Raw genomic sequence first — 21,736 nt, 5'->3', positions numbered from 1 at the left:
TTCCCACAGGAAAACCAATCTGTGGGCACAACTCCTATGTGCCGCCTCACTCCCGCTGGCTTTCTGAATCAGGGGCTGTGCTATATTCGCTACTGCCACATGGATTGGTTCCCTATACTGTTTATTATTTTTCCTTTTATATCTAATAGGCATTTTGTAGGAGACAACTAAGATCCTGAAACTATCTTGTTCCTCATCAGATCTCCCTAACCTTCCCCCCAGATTCTCCACTGATTCTTTCCCAAACCACTTTTTATAGTGACTGATAGAAAAGAGTGATTTTCTAACTCTTCTACTTATTTAATATTTATAAATCATCATTCTACTATAAAGAAAGAACCTTTTGCCTCCCAGTTATTTATCTATTATTAATGTGGACACATACATTTCTATTCTATACAATGAATTATAATTAATTATTCATATTTATCTTGATATTTACATTGTCCCAGATTTGACCAAACTGGCTCCTTTGTTTCTTTAATGTGCCCCCTTCAATTTTTATTTTTTTTACTCTTATTATCTGGTACCACAAAATATACTGGGTTCATCTGTCTTCCCTGCCCCAGCCCTGGAATTAGCCATTCCTCTCATCGGTTATTGGCCTTGTATGGAAGAGAAAATAGAAAAAGAGAACCATTTAAAATTTCAAGGCAAGAATAGTAATAATAAAAAATCTATTATAAGAACTTGATAACTAGGGACTAAAAATCATAAAGCCTATGAAATTTAATTGTCTAGTCTTAAGATAACTAAATGTAAAATGTGATCCTGTATTGGATTCTGCACCAGAAAGAAACATTGCTCTAAAGATCATTATTGGGATAATTGTCAGAATTTGTATGAGGTCTGTAGGTAAGTAAACAATAAAATAAAACATTATTTTAAATTTACTTATTATTTACTTTGGTTATATAAATGAATTTATTATTAGAGAATATATAGTGAACTATTTGCGGATAAAGGAGCATGACATCTGCTACTAATTTTCAAATGGTTCAAAAGATATATAAGTGCAAACCAGGGTGTGTGTGTGGACATACAACAACACACGTATGCATAAGGGGGAATGAATGAATGAGGAAGCAAGCATGCCAAAACTAGCAATTGGGGAATAAAGTTCTTTGCACTCTTCTTACAATATTTGTGCATGTTTCGAGTATTTAAAAATATTACAAATGTGTGGTTTGTACCAAATGAGAGAGTTTATTTGGCATTGCTGACTGAGTATTCATTGTGAAAAATACCCAAGTATATATGTGAATACAATAGCTTGCATAAATTTTACTTGTTGAAAAGTTAGGATTTTAGTTTTTGTTTTGTAAATAGCCTGATAACCTGGTAGTAGTTCATTTTTTTTTTAACAAATGGTAACAACTTAGGAATTTCATAAATTTTTAGATGGACCATCAACTGATAGAGATACTGAAGAAAAGAAAAAAGATACTGCAATTACATCACAGAATAGCCCTGAAGCAAGAGAAGAAAGGTATTTTGCTCTATGGGAATTGATTTATGTCAAAAGTCATAGTTCACCATTACCTCCTCATTGGTCTTGTGATCCCTTCTGTGTTTTCTAATCAAATAAATTAGCTAAGTATTCTAAGGTCTCTTACAAAATTTCCTCAAAATTTAAGAGAATTTGAAAATACTATGTAATTAGAAGAAATGATTTACGTTATACCCAACAAGTTTAATTGAATTGGAATCACTGGGATAGCACTATTGGAATTGACAGTGAAGGTACCGAGTAGGGATTCAAATGGTTTCATCCTCTATTTACCACATTTCTGACATATATATATATATGTCATATGTCACATTTCTGACACACACACACACACACACACACACACACACACACACACACATATATATATATATATATATATATATATATATATATATATATATATATATATGGCCTTGGGTCTGATTTTCCTTTTTATGTTTTTATTTCTCTCCCCAATTTAGCTATTTGTCATAAGAACTGAAAACATGAGTTCATTGATGAAGGGTTCAAACTGTTTCTCAGGTCTTAACTGCATTTATTCTTCCCAGATATCTGTTCATCACAGATAATGAACTGTGTAGTATCTAACACATTGACATAAAAGGTAATATGCTTCGTAGATTAAATACAGTTCCTCCGCCCTGGCCGGTATGGTTCGCCCTGGCTGTGAACCAAAGGGTTGCTGGTTCGATTCCTAGTCAGGGCACATACCTAGGTTGCAGGCTAGGTCTCCAGTTTGGGGCATGCATCCACACATTGATGATTCTATCCCTTTCTCCCTCCTTTCCCCCCTCTCTAAAAATAAATGAATAAAATCTTTAAAAAAGGAAAAAACAGTTCCTCTGTTCTTGGGATGCTTGTAGTTCAACACTTGACATTGATTTTGGGCAGTAGTTCTCAAAGTGTAGTCCCTGGAAGAACAGGAAATCTGGCAGGTAGTTAACAAAGCAAATTCTTGGGCTCTAACCTAGAACTACTGAATTAGAAATTCTGGTAGTGGGGCCTAGCAATATATTTTTAATAAACCCTTCAAGTAATTTTGATGCACTCAAGTTTTAGGCTACCTTTTTTAACTTCATTCATTTTCTAAAAATTGATAATGTACTCCTTGTTTTTTTAGTAACAAAAAAAATCTCATATACTGTTATTTTACATATTAGTACTAACTAAACTTAATGATAAAAGAGGTAAGCTAAAGGTAGGTAGGATTAAACACCAGTTGTTAATAAAATTTGTTTAGTTTTTCTAAATGTTATAAGATAACTTGAGGCTTTTAGAAAATTGTAAGAGTAGTACAGAGAACTCCCAGTTGCCCCCAGTATTTAGATGCATATCACATGCTCACATACACACACACACACACGAACTAGTGTTGTTTTAAATCAAATAAATCATTTGCTAACTGCATCAATATATATTTTCTAAGATCAAGAACATTTTCTTACATATAACCACAATAAGGCTATCAATATCCATAAATTAACCTTTTTGTAATTCAGAGATCTTATTCATATTTCACCAATTATTTCTGTGTCTTTTATTTTAAGGGAAAAGTTTTTCTCCAAAATATTCAGGTTCACACTTTGCATTTAGTTATCATATCTGTTTAGTTTATCTGGAGTAATTCTCTGTGTGTCATTGCTTTCTGTGACATTTATATTTTTGAAATGTACAGGCCATAATAATTTATTGATTTTTTTAACACGTTTCCAGTTGTCTAATTTGATGACATTCAGAGCCACTGCTTTAATGCCTTAAATATAAAATGTAGTGTATAGACAATATATTCAATAGATATTGAAGGGAGTGTAGGTTCTTAGTATATTTTTCCTCAGTTTTATGTAGTTGAAGTTTAGGGATCAAGCCTATCTACAGAAGCGTAAACTACTGTGTATGAAGTCCGATAAAGTGGTTGGTATTGCACACATCCACATTCTCAAGAAAATTTTAAGATTGGAGAAACAAGTCTGAGGTATCATATAAAGGAAGATATAAAGTTGTATCTAAGTGACTTGTAGCTGAAAAGGTTTTACACTTTGGGTATAAGAATTCAAGGGGAAAGTAATGTAGTTAAAATTTAAAAAGCTTAGACAGGAGTCTCCAGAATGTAAAAAGTGGACCAGCAATAGTGAAGTTAGTGAGAGAAAGGCTCATCTACCTGTGCAGTTTCCAGTGGGTGAGCTAAGCATTTGACTAAGTGTACAGAGAGGCAAAAGCATATAATTACATCATTTAAGAAGTGGGATTTTTAAACATTGGTTTGTTCATTGATTTGTCATTGACAGATGGTATGCTATGTCCAGTAATACAGAGAGAAGTAAGTCCTAGTCTTTGCTCTTGAGAAGCCTAGTCTGGCAGGGGAGAATATATAAAAAGTTATCATAATACAAACCTGTATGCAGACAGTACTTTGGGAGTAAGGGGGGAATCTGAGAAGGTTTCAGAAAGGAAACAACTAAACTTAGAAGGTTATACAAAATGGCCTTTTTGCACATGGTGATCTCATTGTGAAATTTGACAGTGGATTATGTTTTGAAGAGAAGGCAAAGGAGGTATCTACTTGCTGCAGTGCAGTGAGTTAGATCTACAGAAGGTGAATGAGTTAGTCTTGGGAAAGATTTATGGTAAAATCTGTAATGTGATAAAAATTAACTGAAATCAGTCAGAAAAATATTTTGTTTAGAATCTAATAAAGAAGTTAATCAGAAGCAGTTGAAATGAGTAGGTTGACTGGAAAATTATTAAACTCTCCTGAACTCCTAATTAAGTTGATGAATCTGGGGAGAAATTAAGAGACATTTTGTATTTTCATGGCTCACTTCTCACTACACATAGTTTTTATCCTGAAGGGGATCTTTTCTTTTTTAAAATTATAGTTTATTGATTATGCTATTACAGTTGTCTCAATTTTTCCCCCTTTACCCCCCTCCACCCAGCATCCGCCACTCCCTCAGGCAATCCTCACATCATGTTCATTGTCCATGGGTTTTGCGTGTAAGTTGTTTGCCCACTCCATTTCCTATACAGTACTTTACATCCCTATGGCTATTCTGTAACTACTAATTTGTACTTAATAAAAACTCACTGGTTATCTAATAGGAATAGGAATTTTCAAACATCCCCACCCCCTTTTTGGGGGTTGAGAACTGTCATATTCTCTTGGTGCCATGTGTTTAAGCCTTTCCTCATAACCAGGATCTTTGTTTTTCATTTATTGTATTGATCTATATATAATGTGTATTTTTGCTATTACAGATATTGTTTAATTTTTCAAAGGAGAATCAAGGTCAAGTTTTTAGTTACCATATTTTTTCAGACTGTAAGATGCACTCCCCCAAATTTGGGGAGGAAATGGACATGCATCTTACTGTCCAAATGTGGCTTACCTGGCTTGCTCTGGGCAGGGGTAGGGGGAATGGCGGCCTATGTTATTTATGTTATTAAATATTTTACCACATTTTTGCTTAATTTTTTTTCCTAATTTCCCCCTTTAAAACCTAGGTGTGTCTTATGGCATGGTGCGTCTTATAGTCCTAAAAATAATGGTGATTAAAATAAAAACATGAGAGACTTCTCTTTACTAAAATTTTAATTTCTTTTTAATCTATACACATGCATTTGTTTTGATGTAAGAGTCACTATCTCACTTATTTAGGTCAAAATATTTAGTTTTTAGAGAGTGATAGTAATAGTGTTACTTTGTTTTCTCTTATTTCTTTTTGGTATTTGTGTATATGTGTATTTTAGTAGCTCCAGTGGAAATGTAAGCAGCAGGAAGGATGAGACAAATGCTCGAGATACTTACATGTCATGTTTTCCTCGGGCACCAAGCACTTCTGATTCTGTACGGTTAAAGTGTAGAGAGATGCTTGCTGCAGCTCTTCGAACAGGAGGTAAGTGTGATATACATCCTTTCAGTGCCCAGTCCTTTGATCATTACCACCACCAATGCCATGTGCACCTCCATATTTCTCTTTTTCCAGGGGCAGCCCATTGATAGCTGACTAGCATTGCTTAGCTCAGGGGGTAGGTGTTAATAGGGGTTACTGAAGGCAGAGGGGTATAGGCATACTGGGGCCTGTTACCTTTATAATTCCAAGAAATGGATTCCTTCTAGTAAATGGATGTTTCCTGATTTGTAGTAATTTAAACTTTTTTCCACAAAACTTTCCCCCCACATTTAGTCTGCAAACTAATTACCGCCCCCCATAGACAGTTAACAGTACTGTTTTTGGGTCCAGTTGTTAAATGTTACCATGAAATATAATGTGTACGTTTTATATTCATGATTTCATTTTCAACTTTTTAAAAAATGGGAATGAGATCTTGATTTATATATGGAAGCTCTAATTTTGTTTGAAGGTATTCATTTTTATTATATAAAAATTTGGCTTTAAAGTATTTTATACAAGAATATTTACTCATCTTAAAGAAATTAATTTTTTTCTTTTCTATTATACTGAACCATACTCTGCCCTTTTCTCCTTACTCTGCCCTTTCTACTTTGAGTCCTTAACTATCTTTTATATATTTTTTTTTCTTCCTAGTTTCTTTTTATTTCCTCCTGTTCTTTTGAATATTTGCATAAGGAGTCATCTGAGTGTGTCTCTATATATGCTTGCAGATAAAATGAATGGTTTCTTTTCATTGAAACCTGAGTCACAGGAAACAAGACAGTTCTTTCTATAACTTTCTACTTTCTGTGGAGCCAGCCAGACTGTATGGAGTTGTGAAATGAGGAATTATTTTCTAGATCACTTACTTTCCTATTCCTGAGGGATAAGGAAGCACTTAGGTGGACATTAAGTGAATCCAGAAGAGGAGTCTAGTGGGTAATAAAGACACCAGATTCTAATGCAAGTAAACTAAAAGTATTCTTTAAAGAAGGCAAATTGGGTTGAAGAAATACGTATTGAATTTTTAAAAATATGTTCCAGTTACTTATTCTTGATAATTTTTTGTGTCTATGTTTAGATGATTACATCGCCATTGGAGCTGACGAGGAAGAATTAGGATCTCAAATTGAGGAAGATATCCTTTGTGTCTATGTGCATAATTGTTTTAAGCAATCTGCTAGATTAACTATAAATTTTTCTGCCAGTATAGATGTTTTAATTTTTATTTTATTTGTATTCTTCAGTTTCCACCTTGATTGTGCTGTTTTGATGGGAAAAGAGAGGGCCATCTGTGTCATTTTCATTCTTTTTGTTTTCTTGTCATTCAAAAGTAAAACACATAGTGTTGATAGCATTTTCTTTCTCTTTTTAAGATCTTAATTATTTATTTATTTTTAGAGAGATGGGAGGGTGAAAGAGGGAAACATCAATGCATGATTGCCTCTTGTGCACCCCCTACCCAGGACTTTGCCTGCAACCCATACATGTGCCCTGACTGGAAATTGAACCAGTGACCATTTGGTTCACAGGCCGGCATTTAGACCACTGAGCTACACCAGCCAGGGCTCATTTTTCTGTTACACAAATGAAAATGTAGCATTTCAATTGAAGTTGTGCCAAAAAAACCAGAAAACACACACTAGTAAGTGTGAAGTAGGGTTTCACAGTTGGGGGGAACTCAGCAAAAAATACACAATCCTCTGTGGGGGTACGAAGCGAAGGTCTCTAGGAGAGGGGCTTAACATGTAGGTATAGGGAGCAGGGAACATCTAGGTGACAGTGTGATGGTGGTACTATCCTGGTTGAGGAAATAGCCTTGTTAGAAAGGGACCTCTTCAAGGGCTGAGCCTCTGCTCTGGACTGTTCTTTTGAGAATGAACCTTTGGGGCCACCATGTTGATCTCTTCTCATTTGGTCCAAGAGAGCTGTGTAGTATTTGAGACGTTTAGGATCCTTGGTGGAATTCAGATTTGGACAACTTAAAGCTTGTAGAAGTTCAAGCTCTTTTTCAAAAGTTTTCTAAGATTGGGTACCTGAGTATCTTTTTGAAACCCTTTTAATTTGTGTGCTTCTGTTATTAAACATTAAGAAGAAAGCATTGCTCATCCATGTCCTAAATTAAACATTAAGAAGAAAGCATTGCTCATCCATGTCCTAAAAGTATAATTGATATTATTTGCCAGTTACAGATCAAGAAATATGGTAGAATCAGAGTCTTGTTGTTAATGTAAATTTGTAACAGAGTTTGTGAACTTCTTAGAAATTTCAGGAATTCTTATTTTGGCAGAATAGGGAAAAAATAATCTTATAATTTAACCTTTTTTTCCTTAGTGGTCTATACCTATATATCAAGAAATAAGGAATACAGACATGAAATACAAAAATAGAGTACGAAGTAGAATATCAAATCTTAAGGATGCAAAGAATCCAAATTTAAGAAAAAATGTACTGTGTGGGAATATCCCTCCTGACTTGTTTGCTAGAATGACAGCAGAGGTGAGTATATCTGACTGTTACGTTTCCATGATGTGAAGTGTAAAGTCTGTTTAAATCATGAAGTACTATATAATCACTACATATATAATAAATCGTTACTAGCTTTCCTGATATATTTGTACACTGTACTTAAGGGGATTTAATTGCTTGGCATCAATACTTAGCCTCGTCCACAACTATACAGTGATTCTTGCATTAAATCATTGTCTGAAGAAAAAAGTGTTTTAACTTACTGTGGATTCGGGTAGAATTGAAGAGTTGAGTTTGTAATTGCAAACAGACTTTGAAATCTCTAAGCTTTTTCTGTGGTTAAAACCTGCAAAATTATTCACATCTTATTAACTGTTCCTTAAATCTATATAGAGGTTGATGGGAAAAATGAAATTCATAGCTGGCTATTTATAGACATTGCTGTTCATAGAAAATAGCTGTTGTGTGTCTGCAATCTTATTATTTTCTTAAGCGTCCAAGGGAGTGAATTCTTTTATATAGCTAATAAAAATTACTATATTTTTAAAATTCATTAAAAAAAACCCCAAAGTAATTTCAAACTTTCACAAAATAGGGGACATAGAGTAATGAAATCCTGTATTATCTGTCACCCAGGCTTCAGGTATTTTCAAGAATTTGCACCCTTTTCATCTCTCCCTCTTTTCTTTTTCCTTTTTCTTCTGAATTGTTTTCAAGCAAATCTCAGACGTTATGCTCTTTTACCTCTACAAACTTGAGAGGTATCTTTAAAAGTACCATATTTTTCTCAAATAAAGGTCATCAACATTTCCAGTAAAGCTATCAATAATTTCTTGGTATCATTTAATTAAATAGTAGATTATACTGTATTTTTCGGACTATAAGACGCACTCCCCACCCACCCACCCCCATTTGGGAGGAATAATGGTTTTTAATGGTGCTGTTCAGTTCTGTTTACATTTACATTGGTGAAATATTATGTTGTTTATGTTATTAAATATTTTACCACATTTTTTGCTTCAAAATTTTTTTCCCTATTTTCCTCCTCTAAAACCTAGGTGCCTCTTATGGTCCGAAAAATACGGTATCTAATATTGTTCTTTCATATCCTTTTTCTTGGTTGTACGTTTATTTTATGTCAGGGTCCAAAGTCTACACATTACCTTTAGTTCAGTCTTTTAAGATTTTTTTTTGTTTATGTATGTGTGCATGTGTATCTAAAGCAATGTCTTCTCCTACCGCTGCCCCTGCTTTTTTTCTTCATGGCATCTACCTGTTGAAGAAACAAGTTTATTTCTTCTATCCCACAGTATGAATTGTCTCTTTTTTGTCATAGGTTATTTAACTTTTATGTCCCACTTTCTGTTAACCAGAAGCTAATTCTATAGTTTTGACTATATACAAGTTGAACTTTTTTTCAAACTTTTTTTCCTGCATAAACATTTCATAAGTGGTGTTTTTTACTCCATAACATTTAACATCAGGAGACACATAATGTCTCTCTGTGCCCTTAATATTCTGAGATTCACCAGTGAGATTGTGTACTTACAGTCTGTTTCCCTCATCATAAAGTTCTTTTTTGCCCTTTCATCTAATGTGTTGTTCATCCATTGATGATCCTTCCCTGAATTGGTGGTTTTATTAGGAACTGCAAAATAGTGATTTCTAAAATTATGTCATTCTTTTCATATTTATTATCTCAATTTCTCTGATAAAGAAGCACTTTCCCTTATAAACTTGGGCATTACTCTGTTGGTTTGGTTAGGAAAGCCAAGATGAATGTGTAATTTTTTCCCTTTAGTTAACAATTATTAGAATCAGGAGTTTTTGTCTAATAACTGCTATTGGGGGCTTTTGTTGCTGTTTTGCATGTGTCTCTGTGCTCTTGTTTTCTAAATATCATACTTGATTGGTTCTTTAAAGTAATTTATTTTGGTGGCTGAAGAAATGATCTTTGGCCAATAGGAACAACTTTATTTTAGCTCCTCTGTCCATTTGACTTGAAAGTCTTTGGTAGCTTTTTTACTTTCTGGCACAAGAAAATGATCCTGGCTTATCCTGTGTAGTTCTTGACTCCAAACTGGAACCAGACATTTCTCCAAAGGTCCTTGTTTCCTTCTTTGAGCAGGCAGCAGTACATCCCAATATAGGCACTAGAGGTGCTCATTGCTATAGGATTACATTGTTTATAAGCCTTTAAGCAGTAATCAATGCAATTTTCACTTACAAAATTATATGTATTTGAAGACATTTTAGAAGGAAGTAAACTCTAATTTAGAGTCCTTTGAGAAAAAATAGTTTTTCACTTTTAAAACCTTAAAAATAAATTTTCTGTTATTAAGCTAATTGAGCATAAAAAGCATTCAAGATATACAAAGAAAACACCTATAACTATTATGCCACCTTCTAATAGGAAATGGCTAGTGATGAGCTCAAAGAGATGCGGAAAAACTTGACCAAAGAAGCCATCAGAGAGCATCAGATGGCCAAGACAGGTGGAACCCAGACTGACTTATTCACATGTGGCAAATGTAAAAAGAAGAATTGTACTTACACACAGGTTTGTGATTGTTTATGGAGTCTTATTTTCATGTTAAGAATGTTGTGATTTCTGTTTCAAAAAAAGTAGTAATTACCATTTTGTTTTGAGGTTTTTCAAGAGGAAATGTGATCTCTTAAGTGTAGGAATGTTTTCTTAATACTAACAGATTCTGATAATTGTAAATAAGTTATATTTATACTTTCTTGGACATTGTTATTGTGAAAGCTCTATCAATTAAGTAAAATTTATAAAATATACAATTTAGTAAAATGGCCATTTTCATTTTCTAAGAGTTAATAAGCAGTTGATCATTGGTTAGTATATAAACAAGCTGTCATTCTTTTTATTTTGCAGCCTTTTATAATTTAAGGAAAGTTCTTTGTTCTCCCTCGTATAGAATGTGGGTACTTTTGTCTTAACTGGTTTCCAGATATTTTTTCCTTTTAGCAACATGTTGATGACTTTTATGTTTGTGTATAATATGACTGACCTTTTTTTATCTTTTTAACAGCTTAAAAGAGCCATGTTACAGTTATTTTAGTTATGGTGTTTTATCATTCTCATTAATTTCATTTACCAAATAGGTTTTTGTATTGTATCTGTAATCTGCTAAATCAGAATTTTCACCCAAAGGAGATTAATAGACATGTTTAGGGAATTGAATTTTCTGCTTGACAGAAACTAAGCACTTAAAAAATATTACTAAACTATGTATGACTTATAAGAAGGAGCCTTTCTTTTTTTATTATATAAAAGTACTGTATTCTCAAGGTTAAAAATTCAAACTATACAAAAGATTATGAGTGGAAAGTCCCCCCTCCCCACCACACGCACATACTTTTACTTGCAGCTATCTGGTTCTCCCCTCCCTAGAGGTAAACCAGGATTACTAGTTTGTTTTGTGGCTTTCTACACGTTTTATGTATATACAAGGTCTGTCCTGAAAAAGTCCAGCCAGTGTTAATATAACATTGGTTTGCATGACATTGATGTAACCTGGCAGCCAAGCTTGAACATTCCTCCATAGAAACTATTTGCATGATTCAGAAGACCATAGTTATTGGCAACTGGTGATTGGCACCTTCATCACGACAAAGCATCTGCTCGTAAATCACATCTCATGTTGAGTTTTTTGGTGAAACATCAAATCACCTAGGTGACTCAGCTCCCCTATAGCCCAGATTTGGTCCCTGCAATTTCTGGCTTTTCCCAAAACTAAAATCACCTTTGAAAGGAGATTTTACCATCAAGGCAAATACGATGGGGCAGCTGGTGGAGACTGAAAGAACTATGTGAGCTTCCAAGGTGCCTACTTTGAAGGGAACTGAAGCTTCATGTCTTAAGTACAATGTTTCCTGTATTTTGAATCATCTTCAATAAATGTCTCTATTTTTTCATATTACACGGCTGGATACCTTCTGGACAGACCTTGTATACTTGCAAACATGAATATGTTTTTGTTTTCCTTTCTTGCTAAACACATTTGTAGCATATTTTATAAGCTTCTGCCTCTTTTTTATTTTTTTGAAGGTGCATGATACTTTATTTTTAGATATACTTTATTTAACCAATCTAAAGTCCTTTACCTTTTTGAAGTGTTTCATTTAGTCATAATTATATATGATATTTCAGTATTTTTGTTAAAGTATTACTACTGATAGTTAGTAAAATATATCAGTATTTGAAAGTGGTCTCAGAAAATTCTGAGTTGGAATTGCTTTTCTTTTAATCAGTTGGTGGGAAAATCTCAACAATATAAATTCTACTCTAAAAATGCCACATAGTAGAATTAAGTATAAATAGAAAGATGTTTAAAAGTTAAACTTTCTTTAAAATATATAAACAGCTATGATAAAAAAATATTTCTTTTAACAAAAAAAAACTAGTCTAGAGATAAAGTCAGTATGATTTTCTTATAGTCACAAAATTCTGTCTTTAGATAGAAAACATCCAAATTTGTTGGCAAAATGTATGACATAAAAGAGTTAAGTGTGACTCTTGTACCCACGAGGAGGTCAAATATTTTCCCAGAGAGCAAAAGTTTCCTCATACTTACTCTTAGGGCCATAGATAGCAATATTAATTATATGTATAATATTTCAGTATTTCAGAAGTATTATTTTGAACATTTTTATCTGAAGACCTCTAGTAGGCAGAGTGCTGCTTTTTTGAAACTAGCTTATCTTTGGGCTTTTGAGTCACCAGTGATAGTCATGTTAGTATTTATGGGTATCATGGAGCTTCTGACTTTTGTAGTATGATATATTAGGATTTTATCATCTCATTGAAATTATGTATACCTTATTCAAAATGCAGTATTGTTAGTGTTTAGGGTCTTGCCTTCACCCATCTTCGTGTTCTCTATAATTAGATTAAACTAAAGAATAACTTTTTACTTTAATAATGCTTTGTCAAATTAATTTAGGAGTGTATACTTTAAACAAATAACCCTTCTGTTTTTGAGACCTTTGGTTCCAGTATCCAAAGGAGGCCTTTGATCTCCTCTTCAGTGGAGAACATCAGAAATCTATAATCTTGTGTAGATAAAATCTTAAAAAATCTCATGAGCTTATTTATTTATTTTTGCTGAGTTTTCTTTTTGTTTTTAAATTTTTAGTTGTAAGATACACATAACCTAAAATTTACCACCTTTATCATTTTTAAGTATACAGTTTAATAGTAGTACATGTATAGTGTTGTACCAATCTCCAGAACTCTTTTCCTCTTGCAAAATTGAACATCTATACCCATGAAAAAACAAGTCTCCATTCCCCCTTCTTCCCAACCCCTGGCAACTACAAGTTTCTGAATTGGACTATTCTGCGTAGTCAAATGGATAAATGGAGTTACACAGTATTTGTATCTTTGTGATTGGCTTATTTCACTTAGTATAATATTCATAAAAGTTATCCATACTGTAGCATGTGCCAAAATTTCCCTTCTTTTTAAGGCTGAATAATAATCTGTTGTACATATATTACATTTTGTTTATTCATTCATCTTCTGATGGGCATGGGGTTGCTTCCACTTTTTGGGGCTATTGTGAATAACAGTGCTTTGAACTTGTGTATAAATACCTCTTTGAGAACATTGCTTTCATTTTTGAGGGTATATATGAATACCTCCTAAAGAAAGTATGATTGCTGATCATAACAGGCATTATGACCTGTCAGAAACAGGTCATCCTGCTGGACTGTCCAGTATGCTCAATGATGCACATAGATGACCTTGGCCAGATAGATGTTCATGAAGGCATCAGTGTTGTCTGTACACCCATGGGCCATGATGTCACCCCACAGGTCCACATTGGTTACCTGGCCTGGAATACCTGCTGTGGGATGATTAGGTTGTTCTCGGAGGTTGTTGACTCTTGCACTGACTAGCTGTCCTTCTGTATTGCCTGGCTGCTCCTTGGCTAGATTCTTTCCTTTTTTTTTGGTCCTGGGGATTTAATGAAATTATATATGGAACCAAGATGATCTATTAATAAATGCTAATATTATATTCTTTCCATTAAATGTTTTAATTTGCAGTAAAACAAATAGAAACAGTGCTTGGAAGATGAAATCCAGTTATTCTGAGATTGGGTTTTCAGACATGTTATATTTTGAGCTGTCCTCTGCTCTCTAGTACAGCCCTCCTACAAGAAATTAATCTAATTTACAAAATGTACAAACATGTCCTTCTTTGGAAACCATTATCACTTAATCATGTTGGTTATTTTAATTCATTGACTGTGTGCTACTTATGCAAATTTTGATTATTTAAGTCATTTTTTAAATTATGTAAGTTTTGATTATTTCTTAGAAAAATATTTTTAAACTATATTTGATTGTTCAGTGCATTTATGTGAAAAATATTCCAAATTTTAACTTAAAAGAGTAACTTAATTGTAAAAATAATGAGATTTCTAGTCATTATATTGAGTATGATTTTATCATGCTTTTCTTTAGATCCCTTCCTTATGAATGTAATTTTTTTCCTTTTTGCTATATTATCTGTTGCTTTATATTTTTCTAATTTATCCAGTCTTTTCACTTGAATGTTTAATGTTAGCAGATTCCCTAAATACACAGAGATCAATTGATCAGTGTGTTGCTTTAAAAAGATAAAGCAATATGAAGTATCTACTTATAGAAAGTTTGAGAAATATAGAAAAATGTGAACAAGAAATTCAAAATAGCCTATCAGTTTGTCATCCAATATCACTGAAAGAACAATGATCAATATTTTGGTGGCTGTATTATCTTGTGGCCTTTTTCTGACTCTAATTGCAGCTAAATACTGTAAACTATTTTTTATATTTGTTAAAGTTAGCTACTGTAATGTAAACATTTTGAAGTGTTGAAAACATCCTAAATGCTCATCAGTAGGTGAATGGATTAAAAAACTGGTTCATCTATACAGTGAAATACTATACAGAAGTAAGAAAGGGAGGGAGGGAGGGAGGGAGGGAGGGAGGGAGGGAGGGAGGGAGGAAGGAAGGAAGGAAGGAAGGAAGGAAGGAAGGAAGGAAGGAAGGAAGGAAGGAAGGAAGGAATTACACTCTGAGAAAGCATGTATGGAACTGGAGACTGTTATGCTAAGTGAAATAATCCAGTTGGTGAAAGACAATTAACCATATGATTTCATTTATAAGAGGAATTTAATGAGCAAAATAAACAAATGAGCAAAACAGAACGAGACATGGAAACAGAACAGACTGACAGCTGCCAGAGGAAAAGGGGGTATGGGGAATGGTGAAAAGAAGGGGAAGGGAATCATCAAAGAACATGTATGAATGACTCATGGACGTGGACTGTGGGAGTCGGGGATGGGGTAGGACAGAGGAAGGCAAAGGGGGAAAAATTGGGACAACTGTACTAGAATAAACAAGAATACAGGAAAACGTTTTCCTCTTAATTATTTTTTAAAAACTTGTAAACATCTTAATATCTACATAATATTTCATCAGGTGAAGGTACTCTAACTTATTTAATTATTTCCCTGTTGGTTAAGTTGTTTCTACTGCTTGTGCTATTATAAAGTCATTCTCTGTAGCCCTAACTGGTGTGGCTCAGTGGATTGAGCACAGGCCTGTGAACTGGGAGGTTGCAGATTTGATTCCCTGTCAGGGCACATGCCTGGGTTGTGGGTCAGTCTCCAGTTGTGAGTGTGTGAAAGGCAACCAGTCAATTGATATTTTTCTTGTACATGTTTGTCTGCCTCTCTCCCTCCCTCCCCCTCTCTCTAAAAACAGGTAAATAAAACCTTTTAAAAATCATACTCTTTAGACACTCTTGTACAAAGATTTTTCATCCCTAACTTTATTGAGGAAAAATTAACATATAATTGTATATGTTTAAAATGTGTAGTGTGCTGATTTGATATACATATACATCGTGGAATGATTCCCAAGATCAAGATAGTTAACACATCTATCACCTCACATAGTTAACTCTTGTGTGTGTGTGGTGAGAATACTTAAGATCTATTGTAACTATAGTCATGCTATATATTATATGTATTAGATCCTCAGAACTTACTCTTAAAACTAAAGTTTGTACCCTTTGATTTATAAAATCTCCCCATCCCCCCATCCCCCCAACCCCTGGTAACCACCATTCTATTCTGTTTATATGAAATAAGCACCCCCCTCTTTTTAAGATTCTACATATAAATATTTGTCTTTGGTGTATTTCACTTAGCATAATGCTCTCATATTTATCCATGTTGTCTCAGGTGACCAGATTTCCTTCTTTTTTATGGCTGAATAAAATTCCATTGTGTATATGTACCACTTTTCTTTATCCATTCATTTATTGAAGGATATTTAGGTTGTTTCCATACCCTGGTTATGGTAAATACTGCAGTGAACATGGTGTGCAGATATCTTTTTGAGATACTTACCTCATTTCCTTTGGATAAATATCCAGAAATGGGATTGCTGGATCATATAGTATTTTGATTTTTAATTTTTTGAGGAACCTTCATACTGATTTTCATGTCTTTACCAGTATACATTCTTACCAACAATTTACAAGGGTATCTTTCACATTCTCACTAACGTTTGTTACCTCTTGTCTTTGATAACAGCCATTCTGACAGTTGTGAGGTGTGATACTTTATTGTGGTTTTGATGTGCACTTCCCTGATTATTTAGTGATGTTGATGTGTACACAGATTTTTGTATATCTAATTACCATCTTTAGAATAGGTCAGATAACAAGTTTCTAGATCACAGAGAAGGGTATTTAAAGCTTTTTGTTGTTGCCTAATTTTTAGAATCAGTTATATTTGTCAAAATGCAATATGCTTAATTTTCACATCTTTGCTAATTTGTAAGAGAAAATTGACATTTTTAATTAACTTTCTTCTTAGTGATGAAAATTTTCATTTTTAAGAAGATTTTATTTATTTTTAGAGAGGGAAGGGAGGGAGAAAGAGAAAGAGAGAGAGAGAGAGAAACATCAATGTGCAGTTGCTGGGGGTCATGGCTTGCAACCCAGGCATGTACCCTGTCTGGGAATCGAACCTGCAACACTTTGGTTCGCAGCCCACGCTAAATCCACTGAGCTGCGCCAGCCAGGGCTTGAAATTTTTCATTTTTAATTAACACTTCTTTAGTGATGAAAATTTTCATATGTGTTAGTCATTTATTAAAAAGTACAATGTGTGATATTAGATGATTTCCCACTTATCTGGGATTCAGTAAACATGGAAAGACAAAGAAGGGAGGACTTAGAAAATTGAAGTTTAGAAATGTGTGTTCTTCTGACATTAGCTTATTTGAACTTGTTTCAGTCTGTTATACATTTTATTGTGGTACTATTGTGGTTATATATTTTTCTGTAGAATGTTCTTACTTAGATTGGACTTTTTATAGTATTATAGTATTACTATAGTTTTACTATTACTATAGTATAGTTTACTATTACTATAGTTTTACTATAGCAATGCTATAGTTTTATAGTATTATAAAAAGTAACATTTTTCATTTGATTTTTCTACAGGTACAAACGCGTAGTGCTGATGAACCAATGACAACATTTGTTGTCTGCAATGAATGTGGAAATCGATGGAAGGTATGGCACCTTGTTAGATTCATATTGTACTCATTTATGATAGAATGATTTCTTCAGGTCTGTTCATAAGCCTGTCTAGATACCTAAATTCATACATATGCTCACAGTATTCAGTATTTGGAGAGTTTGTGACTAACCATTTGTAATGCAATATACTACATTGTATTCTGTTAGAAATAAAGAATGTTAATTTTCCTACCTTCATGCTGTTTTGGTACAGGAATAACAGAATTCAGTCTCACATGTTTGGTTACTGTATCACAGCCCTGTAAAAACTATACTCATTTATTAATTCCTTCAACTCTTGTACTTCCAGAAAATCTGTCCATATGTATTTCTTCTCTTCATAGGTTTTGATTTGGAGAAATTTGTTAAAAACCAGTCTAATGATTTTAGTGTTACATTAGGAATTACAAATGAGCATTGTCATGGTCTGGTAGGCTTTTCACTAAGCCTTCACATTGCCTGTATACTCTTGAATTAGCCCCACACAGGCAAATTTGTTACTTAAATGATTCATTCTTCAGTGATTTCTGTGAGCCACAGTAATATAACTTAAAATCAGGAAAAGAATTATATATCAGTCCTAAGATAATTTTTGTTCTTAATAGATATGGGAATGTTGGGAGTGTGGAATTGGGGAGACTCACATAGTAGGAATATAGTCTTTGGAGCCAAATAAGTTTTTAACTCCTTAGCCACTTACCCTTACTGTACTGTAATTTTATCATGTATTAAATGTAAATAATACCTACTTTACAGGTTGTGGTAAGGAGTAGAAGTAATACACTTAAAGTGACTAATAACTGTTGGTATTCCAAAAATGCTGAGTAGTTTTTTTATTAGTTTTTGTGAAGTTTGTACAAGATTTTTTTTTTTTGGTTACACTTACATAGACTTTTTAGTCTAATATTTATTTTGAATTAATTCACATAGGTTAAAGCATTTTACAAAAATCAGAAGTGAATTAAAAACTAGACAGTGGGGAAGTATCTTCCACATATATGGTATGGGACTTTGGCCTTAGAAACTATTTTAGGGGTTGAGACCAGTACCCATTTTATTATGCACAAAGATTCATTCTGAGCTGGGAAAGTTATTGATATTGAGAGTTTTTCATGGTTTGAAATAGTGGCTCTTATCCTGAGTTTGCAGAGGTTTTAACATTAATCTAAGAGGGATATTCACATTTTTCCCCTATTCCTGTTGAGCAAATCTGGCTTTTCCAGATAGCTCTCCAGATTTATTTTGCATTATAGATTACTGTTATTCTTAGTAGTAGTAATAGTAATAGTTGTATAGGGTATAACATATTGTTTTGAATACAAGTAGTTTGCTGCATAAGTTCTGATGTAGGACCTATTAGATTTAAGAAAGTTCAATTTACTGTAGAAATCTGATACCTAGGGTAGCTTAGTCTAAAAGTTCAAATTTTAAAATTCATTTTTTAAGCTTATAAACACTAAAAAGGGTTTCTTTTTTCTTTTTATTTTTTAGATTAAATTTATTGGTGTAACATTGATTAATAACATTATATATAAGTTTCAGGTGTGTGATTCTATAATATATACTATATCATCTGTGTATTGAATTGTGTGCTCACCATCCAAAGTTTAGTCTCCTTTTGTGATGTATTTGACCCCCATCCCTCTTCATCTTTCTCCAAACCCATTTCCTCTCTGGTAACTACCACACTATTGTGTCTAGAAGAGGGGTTCTTAATTTAAAAAAATTATACTATTTTAGTTATATTTCTCCTAATTCTGAGTTGGAAAAGTCAAATACTTAAGACAATGGATTATTCATATTTGAAAAAATCAAATAGCATCTTTTTAAAAAATGCCCTTTTCTTAGCAGTGTAAAGTGTATGCTGTTTTAAATGGGGGAAGGGAAACGCCCTATATTGTCTGTATTTAAAGGTTTCATAAATTTTTCTTCTTTTTTGACAGTTCTGTTGAGTCAGAAGAATTGGCAAAATATCTGGACCATTGAGAAAATGGATTTTGTAATTAGCTTTAAAACTAGGCCAGGGAACTAGTTTTTTTGCAAATCAGATTTTTAAAGAAAATGCATCCCTTGTGTTAGTCTTTGTTTTTGACATAGCATCCTTCCTTAAATGACTTCTGTAGTTTCAGGTCAGTAGGGAGACTACATAATAATTGTATGGTATCTGCTTCAAACATTTTTTCATTTTTATAAGTAATTAAATTTTCATCAATTAAACTTTTGGCAATTTACTTTTACCTTTTTTGCTTCGTAAAGAAAAATTACTTTAACTTTTTTACAGTCTAAAAAATATCGTAGAAATGTTATTCTCAGTTAATACCTAAATGAAAATTACATTTTTTCCCTTATTGGCATGTACCTGCAAATATTAAAGGAGAGGTAATATAATTTTAAGTTTATGAAATGTGGTGTGTGTTTAGATAATACTTGACCAGCTTATCTAAATTGTATATAATATTTGAACTAGCATATGAAATTGGTTTTAATGATTATATTCACAAGTCTGGAATAATTAGATATTATTTTACATTTGTAACTAACCATGATCATCTTTTCTTGTAATTTGTTGTAATGTTTATTTCTTGTTCTTAGTAGAGTTTACTTTTGGAAATATGACTTGACTTTGTTGAAATCCATTTGGTTTTGTTGTTTATTTACCTGTTTGACTTAATAGTGTGTTTTAGTTTTTCAGAACACTGTTTAGGAGGCTTTTCATAAACCCCAGCACAGGCAAAGAATAAAAGCATCTAATTTCTTTCCCCTCCTAGAAAGACATAATGGGGGAAATGTTTGCATTTTAGTATAGTGTCATTATTATAAACAGTTCATTACTTGATTTTGATTTGGAAATCTTTACTGGCCAAAAATCAAGTTTTAAGGATTATATAAATCTTTTCATAATTGAGGTTGATAGAAAATATGTTTTGTCCTGAGTCTATTACACTGACTTTTTCTGTTACACAATTAATGAGGTTGTTGAACAAATTGAATATATGGACAATAATGCAATACTTTTTATAGTACAGATGTTACAATTAAGTTTTATTTTTGTTTAAATGTGTACTAGTGTTCTATTAGGAATAAGAAAAAATAATTTTCACACAGGCTTGTTAGGGTACACTTGCTCTAGCATATTTTAAAGGCCACTGTTACAAAGTCTGCAACTTACTCTAAATCTGTATTTTATCAAACACCTACAGACAGACTTCAGTACATGCTTTACTCTCTTTTACTCTCATTTTCTTATTTCTTGTTCGAAATCAATTTTATGTACTACAGAAAACAACATTTAAAGGTCACTGTTAAGACCCCATATATAAGACTTGGCCAACTGGTACCATTCCATCTTTACTTTGCAAATTTACAGATTAACCTTTTCTTTTATCATTTGAAAAATAAAGTACATTTTTGAAAGAATGAGTTTTAAGAATAAAATTAAAATAGTTCCACTTTTAAACTGTGATGCATTTTAAAATTTGTAATTCAATAAAGTTACTTGTTTTTAAATTATATCACAATTTGTCATTTTATTGAACATTGAAGCTTGCTTTACTTTTTGTTTAAGAAATTCTCTTCTTCCAGCTACTAAGGTGTTCTTGAAGTACAGTTTTAATTAAGTGATGCCTGCTAGTTTTAGTAAAAACTAGTGTTTAACAGTAGTACAGAGCATGTTTCTCCTCTCTGTTCTGGATCCCTGGCAAAGGGTGCCAGGGTGGTTTTGAGTAGGGCATGTTAGCATATCCCATGTGTGCACTTAATGTTACATAAGAGATCAAATAGTGAGTCTACTATAGGAAAATGCCTAGCCAGTTATAAAGCAACTGGAAGTAAATGCTATCAAGGGTAATACTTGATAATATTTATTTCCAGGATAAAGTACCAGTGTTAAATGAACATAGAGAGAAATCAAGTTAGGCAAATGTGGCAACTAATGAAGAACCATACTGGGAAAGCAGAAAATAATCACCTTGGTTTTTTTCCTTACCTGAGAGGTGATGAGCATTGGTTATAAGTTTTGTTTGACAAAAGTTCTGAAATATTTATATACACCCACACATTGAAATTTGTATATACCTTAAAAATTAAAGGTTTTAAAGTATTAAATAGGCAAAAAGAAATAACAGGCTATACTTTGAATTTTTATAGGTACACAGAGTGATTAACTTTACAGGCCAAAGTATCATGTGGGATTTGAATTGAATTTACTTCTTAAAGAAAAACTACAGTTACGATTTTGTGATTTAAAAAA

General features: G+C 33.0%; 1 protein-coding gene across 1 annotated transcript in view; it reads left to right on the top strand.

The window, feature by feature from the left end:
* Positions 1-20,944, top strand: part of TCEA1 (transcription elongation factor A1) — a 49,941-nt gene extending 28,997 nt beyond the window's left edge. The window contains exons 4-10 of the mRNA XM_045849364.1: positions 1,402-1,489; positions 5,261-5,406; positions 6,488-6,544; positions 7,751-7,905; positions 10,289-10,435; positions 17,410-17,481; positions 19,431-20,944. Coding sequence (XP_045705320.1) covers positions 1,402-1,489; positions 5,261-5,406; positions 6,488-6,544; positions 7,751-7,905; positions 10,289-10,435; positions 17,410-17,481; positions 19,431-19,439 — 674 coding nt within the window. The 3' untranslated portion in view covers positions 19,440-20,944. The remainder of the gene's footprint in view (positions 1-1,401; positions 1,490-5,260; positions 5,407-6,487; positions 6,545-7,750; positions 7,906-10,288; positions 10,436-17,409; positions 17,482-19,430) is intronic.
* Positions 20,945-21,736: the final 792 nt, after the last annotated feature.

The sequence above is a fragment of the Phyllostomus hastatus genome, unplaced genomic scaffold (assembly GCF_019186645.2).
Source record: "Phyllostomus hastatus isolate PE091 unplaced genomic scaffold, TTU_PhHast_1.1 phas_contig_65, whole genome shotgun sequence".
Taxonomy (NCBI): domain Eukaryota; kingdom Metazoa; phylum Chordata; class Mammalia; order Chiroptera; family Phyllostomidae; genus Phyllostomus; species Phyllostomus hastatus.
Note: the sequence above shows the minus strand (reverse complement) of the source record. Positions and strands in the feature narration are given on the sequence as shown.